At 46.6% G+C, this 6,717-nt stretch overlaps 1 protein-coding gene across 4 annotated transcripts in view; it reads left to right on the forward strand.

The window, feature by feature from the left end:
- The window catches only part of CLIP2 (CAP-Gly domain containing linker protein 2), a 106,477-nt gene extending 99,836 nt beyond the window's left edge, over positions 1-6,641 (forward strand). For 2 of the 4 annotated variants that reach the window (XM_025210619.1, XM_025210617.1), the window contains 3 exons: positions 671-856; positions 4,655-4,717; positions 5,702-6,641. In XM_025210619.1, coding sequence (XP_025066404.1) covers positions 671-856; positions 4,655-4,717; positions 5,702-5,713 — 261 coding nt within the window. In that variant the 3' untranslated portion in view covers positions 5,714-6,641. Of the gene's footprint in view, positions 1-670; positions 857-3,781; positions 3,952-4,654; positions 4,718-5,701 lie in introns of all 4 variants that reach the window. The other 2 variants (XR_003095360.1, XM_025210618.1) reach the window with 2 other exon arrangements.
- Positions 6,642-6,717: the final 76 nt, after the last annotated feature.

A 6,717-nucleotide genomic window follows, 5' to 3' on the forward strand; every position in this document is an offset into this window, starting at 1 on the left:
TGATGCTTAAAGCTGTACATGCACTTACTTTGTTATATGAATCATAATAAAATCCACAAAACTGGGGCCTTAGGATCTATTTACCCTTTATCGCCACCTACGCATGCATTCAGATTGTTTTGTAAAAAAAAAATAAATAAAAAAAAAAAGGGGGGGGGAAAAATCCTAGACTTTCCATTTTGAGCAATAACTAGAGCTAACATGTTTTCTATTCATCAAAACCATGTCAGATTTCCTAAAATAGAATAGAAACCAAAAAAAAAATAGAATCAGGGAAAAAAAATCAAGCCTGCTTGTTTCCTCCTATTGTTTATTTCTTGATAAGGCATGGGGGAAGGATAATGCTCCTGTTCTATTTATCTCAGAAAGAGTGGAGTTGACAAGAACAATAAATGAGACTCTTGGTTGTTTTCCAGAACTAGGTTTTCTCCTGTGAAGTTGTGGCAGATTTCAGCACCCTCTCGTGGTGAAGATTTAAACACCCGACTCTCAAAGTCTGCCATAGAATCGCATCTGAGCTGTTCTTTGTTACATTTTGCCTTTTTCCAAACCTCCCATCTTCCCCAGTCTGTTGTTGAAATCAGAATCTGGCACTAATGTGCTTTTCTCATAGTTCCTGTGTTCAGATGAGTCGAACCTGACTTTTTTTTTTTAACCTTTAACTCTCAAGGATAAAGAGAAGTCAGTAACAGACCAAAGGCGGTACTCCCTGATCGACCCGTCATCGGACTCGGAGGTTATCCGGCTGCAGCACCGGCTGGTCAGCACTGAGGACGTCCTGAGGAACGCGTTGGAGCAGGGGCACCAGATGGAGAAGCTCGTGGAGGCCATGAGAATTTCTTCTGAGAAGACGCAGGTAGAGCACTTCCTCCTGCACTCGCATGATGGGCTCTTGCACCATCCATGGCTATAAAATGGTGCTGTAGGAAGGCAGCACAATTCCCTCTGACATGCATCACAGAGGCACTGCATGGCTAGAGATGCTGTCCTTCAAATGAGGCTTAAAGCCAACCCAGTGACCATCTGTGGGGTGTTAAAGACCCCACAGCACTCATTGCAAGAGCAGGTTTTAACCCCGGTGTCCTGAGCCCAATGACAACATAAGCAATTAGAGTTTACCTATTTAAATTTCCACTGCAATGAGAATAATATAGGTAAGCTTAATTGTCTTCCCTATGCTGTAAATTTGGAGCTGCTGGAGGATTTTTAAATCTCTACAATGACTCGCCCCAGAGATGTCTGCATTTCATTGCCTCAGATGGGAGCAAAGGTGTTTGTGTTACATCTGTGTACACTTATACAATATACACCGAGTATATAGAGAAGAGAAGAATGGCCTAACAACCGGTTCTTTTCTAGGACTGCCATAAGTAGGTTTTCAATTGGCCTAATGCTGGGACAAACGCTTGCTTTTCTTGTATTATATTTGATATTGGTTTCAGTGCAGCCTGGGTAGCTGGAAGGCTCAGGCTGTCTTTCACCATTGTCAATGTCCTTTAAAATGATAAAGGGAAAGGGAAAATTGCAGCTTGGTCTCATCCCTCCTCTGTTCTCCTCAGACTTCACCCCCTTGCAGTCTGTTTGTCCAAGCTTCTTGTCCTTCCTGTGAGTGTTTTCTCCTGCTCTTTTGCCAGTTCCCTCTCAGTTCTTGGTCTGGACTTCATTTGGGTGTTTTGTCAGACTTCAAATGCCCCGTGTCTCCAGTACCTGCCATAGTGTCCTCATGGTTGCCTCCAGCACATCCCTTGACTTCCCTGGGAAAATTTAGAACCGCTCCTAGCATCTGTCTTGCAGCTGCCTCTGAGAAAGTGGAGGCTGCGAGTGAGTTTAATTTATTTTAGCATGCTGAGTCTCTCCTGTCCTTTACCCATATCTCTGAGAGCCTTCCAGTTCTTTCGAGGAACTGTGAAGTGTCCTCTTCTTCACATTAAGCCCTTGTTTCATCTCTCTTGCTTTCCTTACTGTAGTTTTTTCTCAAGTCTCCAATCTCTTTGCATCTCATAAATGCAGTACCATGTGCTCCTGTGATTGTTTCCTCCCCTAAGTTTTTTTTTTTTTTTGTTCCAAAAACATGTCTCTCTTGCAGCAAGCATATGCTGCAGATAACTCACCTTCAGGTGGTTGCTTAATACTGTGTGGTATGATGTAACAAGCCATGAGGCCCAGAGCCTAGCTGGGGCGATTCCTTCATCCTTTTCCATACTGTACTGTTACAAGACCTAACACATGATGGGAGGTCATCTGGACCTATGCATATCCTGCATCTCTCCATAAGAGCAGAACAAAATCTTCTAATGAGAGGAATGGAGGGTGAAGGGAGAGGGATAGCTTGTTCCCTAAATTTTTCTTTGTGTTTGAAATTTGTGGTTGAGTCATGTTTTGAAGCCCCAGTGAAGGAGCAGAGAGCGAGGCACTGTAAAAAAACAAAACAAAAAATAGTCCCTTCCCTGAAGATCTCACCATCTTAAGCTGACAGCACAAGATTGAGTTCAGCTGATTTTTGCTGGATCCAAAAATGCAATAAAAGGAGCTGCCTGCTGGGTGACTCGGAGCCCTGGCTTTTTGTTCTGCACCTTGTGGCATGGCTGTAGTTATGACAGGTGTGCTGGGGTCTGTGGCATAATGCAGTCCTGGAGGAGCATCTAATGATGCATAAACTTTCCCTGGAATTGGTGTGCGTGTGATTTGTGTGTATTATGATGGACTCTACTGCGCTTTGGTAGAGAAGGGGGTATTGCCTCAGGAGCTAATACTTAGCTTTGCTGTGATAAAATGTGAAAAGAAAGACTGCTGCTTCTCCAGAGGTGGTTCAAAAATAAGTCACTCCTTTCCTGAAAGGACAAAGCACTGCATTTCTGCATGTGGGCTGAGTGAGAGCACTTTTCCACAGTGCAGAACTGAGACCCAAAGGGATGAGGGACCAGATTTTTAATGGTATTGAAGCTTCCAGCTCCCATGGATTTCAATAGCTTGCTCAGGGTCAGAAAGGGACTCTGTAGTGGGGGCAAGGTTCAATTCCAAACCTGCAGTGCTTCAGCATGGTGTCCCAGTTGCACACCCGTTCTTCCTCTTCCTGAGGGAGGGAAGTCAATGGGCACTTGCTTATATAGGACCTTCAGGATGAGGATTTTGGCCCCTTAAAAGGAGACTTGTTCTAGTCAATAAACCAGTGGGCACATTACGATACAATCTGGAGCTTCTCTTGAAGACAATGTTCAGAGCAAGCCCATTCTTCCCAGTTTTTCTGCCTTGTAGGCAGTACCAGACTCCTCTTCCCCCCTCAGACAGCAACCACCATTGCATAGGGAGCTGCTCGGTGCCCTTTTCCCATTGTCCCCCAAGCCTTTCCTCTGTCATCTTCGAAAGAAGGACATTTCTAATTACACTGTTTGCTGCTGCTCTCCCCTTAAGGGTCTTATCAGCCAGCATGCTCTGGGTTCCCTGGATATGCATGGCTGGCCTCACTGTTAGTTAAAGACTTACAGGAGCTGAGGCCTAATAGTGCTATCTGTCTCTGTCAAGTAATTGGCACTTCCCTGTTGCTGTGGCTGTGACTACAGCTGTGCGAGGTATTAGCTCAGTAATAAAAAAATTTTAAAAAAATCTCCACGTCTGCCATGTCTTTGGAGACGCTGATCTCACAGACTTGCAGGAAATGACAAGGATTTGGCACTTGCACTTGTTCTCAAAGAAGTTGTAATAATTGCTCTGGGAGATTTTATTTAGTTTCTAGCAAATTATGCCACAGTTTACTCATTCCCCGTGACCTTGTACTCAGCAGAGTTCGAGTCAAATTTCTAGCATCTGATGACTCTCCAGGCACAGCCATGGTGACTTCTGCAGTGTGGAAGATGCAGTGTATTGTAGAAAATTGGAATGGCTAGGAAATGCAGGGCTGAAACACCCCGGGACCAAGCTGCTGCTCTGAGATGATGTGTTACCATATGAGAGGTAATGCCCAGCCAGCCAGGATGCATTGCTGAGCAAATATTCCCTTTTAACAAAAAAACCCCCAAGGCTCAGCCCTAGATGTCTAAGGTCCAGGCTTCCCAAATTTAAATGCAAATTTATGTCCTCTGTGTGCTAGGCCTATACTAAAAGGCTTGGTAACCATCAATCAGTTGTGCTGAGATTAGAAGCTGGGGTGTAGATGGAGCTCCCTGTTACATAACATGGTAGGGAAGGTACAGAATTGGCTATACCTTCCACCATCACTGGTCTCAGCGATTCACCCTTGCTAAACTGAACAGCGGTGAATGCAGTAAGTGTAGATGGGGACCCTGGCATGTCACCATTCTGCACTTCGGTGGCTGCCTTACCTCACTGCTTGCTGGTGATATTGCTGTTGCAGAACTTGAAGGACTCCGTACTATCACCACTAGAGGAAATGTATCAACGTTAGCTGCCAACATGAATTATCTTGGCAAGAAGAAAGTGGTTTCTGCTCTGGGGATCTGGCCATGACAAAGTCAGGAGCCACTTGCCAGGAGTGCCAGGGCTTTTATGTTCTCATTTCCAAGTACAAAGCAACCGTAGTGAACACTAAATCCATTCTGGGGGACTAGCTCGCTCTCTGGAGGTTGCTGCTTGTGGGGAAGTATCGGGGTTTGATGCTTTCTGCCTTCAGTCAAGTTTCCCCTGTTCTCTGTTACAGACCATTGGGAACGCTGCCTCTGCTAATGGGATCCATCAGCAGGATAAGTCCCACAAGCAAGAAGTAGGTTATGCAGTGCCATTAAAATATATCTGTACCTCTCCGTGCACTATCTATTCTGTAGGGCCCCCCACAGTGCTGGTTTCAGGTCTTGGGCTGCGGATACCCATGGGAGCAGAGCTTGTCCATCCTGTTGCACAGTGAGAACAATGAGCTTCGCATAACACTTCTCCCCAAGCATGGGTGAAGCACTTCCCTCCAGCAACTGCAGCTACAGCTGAGCCTGGCCAGGAGGTGAAAGTACAGGTGTCAGCTGTGACTGGAGATGTGGCTCACCATGACCCTGGAGCCTCTGCTTACCTTGCAAATGAAAAAGGAATAGAGAAAGGAATTAGTCATTTCTGCAGGGTTTTGGGTTACTGATTGGGGAGGAGTGGGGGGATGACTCCAGATGAGCATTCATATCTCTTTCTCTCTTTCTCTCTCGTTCTCTTCCCCCCTGCATTTGAGCATGAGTTAGACCCTTCTCTAGTTAATTGGTTCTCTCCCCCTTCCCCTATGAAGCCTGTGGTGTGGTTCAGGGTATGCACTGTCCCGGTGACACTCGCCCTCCTACCCTCTCGTGTTTTCTCAGTGCTTGGTCTCTGAATTTTGTTTCCGCCCAGGTACCTCAGTCAGGCTGGGAGGCAGGAGGCAGTGTGGTCTAGTGTCCAGAGCTCTGGCCTGGGATCTGTAGGATTCTAATTCCATCTCTGCCACTGGCCTGGAGGGTGACCAGGTCATTTCACTGCTCGGTGCCTTGGCTTCACAAGGAGAGGGATACCAGAGGTGCTTTGAGATCTTACTAGTGAAAAGAACCTAAGAGTCATTAGTTTAGATCATGGCTGTTCTCCCTTGGTTGTAGATAAATTGCAGCAGAGTGATCAATCCCTCCATTTCCCGCTCCCTCCTTGAGGCAAAACAGCTTGTGAGTTTCCCAGAGAGTATTATAATACCCCTGACCTCTCCTGATCACTTTCTCCTCTAACACAATCTCCTTTCTTCCAGGAGAAGCTCTGATAGAGAAGGGGGCGGAGAGGACCATTTCATGCCAGTATCAGCACCTGTGCACGGACAGGACGAGGGATGCCACATCTGGCTTGAGCACCTCCTAAGGACCAGTCACAGTATTTTTACTTTACAGACAGGACAGTGTTTATAATGTACTAACTGACTGAAGTAGGACAATCCCCTGATCCAAATTTTCCAAGATGAGCATCATTCCAGAACGGGGCATGGGGATGTCCCTGTGTAAAGGTACCTTTGTTTTGGTTTCTTATGGTTTGGACTGTGGAATCGGCATTGGCCAAAGGAGACCAGTGCTGTTAGTCCCACCTGGATGGCATGGCCTGGATGACAGCTGACTGACATGGTGGCTGGAACATCATTGGTGACTCCTTGTAACCCCAGAGGAACACTGAAGGGATTTGCTTGTGACACTAAGAAACTGCTGAGCATACTGCCACAGGCTGCACGCACGCCAGTTGTCTCTCTCCACCTCTTCCATCCACCCCCATGTTCTCAAGAACTACACAGGTGAGGGAAAACCCCAGGGCTGAGTCCACTCCCACTGAAGAAAAAGAGCTAGTGAGGAACACTGCTGCCTCTCCTGCATGGAAGATGCTTTGACTCCAGACCATAGAGACTCTGCTTTATTTTTCCTGATGGTGTGTCGTGTTCAACCTGATTTGAAGAGACACTGAATTCAGTCCAAGTCACTAGCTGCTGTCTAGGAGTTGGTGTTTATGAGGGGAGAGTGCCTCTGTCAGCTTTGCTTAGTCTATCTCTGCACTGAGAGGTCCCTTAGCAGGACTGGCTGGGCCAGAGCCCAGAGGTGGGAGCACAGTGGTACATGGGTGTGTTGGGTGCTCTTTTAGATGTGCAATGCAAAGCTTCCTTCTCCCTGGCAAGCAGCAACTTTGATTCAGACTCCTGAACTGCATGGCAGGTAGATGTGCAATGCAAAGCTTCGTTCTCCCTGGCAAGCAGCAACTTGATTCAGACTCCTGAACTGCATGGCAGGC

Source organism: Alligator sinensis, unplaced genomic scaffold (assembly GCF_000455745.1).
Source record: "Alligator sinensis unplaced genomic scaffold, ASM45574v1 scaffold419_1, whole genome shotgun sequence".
Classification (NCBI taxonomy): Eukaryota; Metazoa; Chordata; order Crocodylia; family Alligatoridae; genus Alligator; species Alligator sinensis.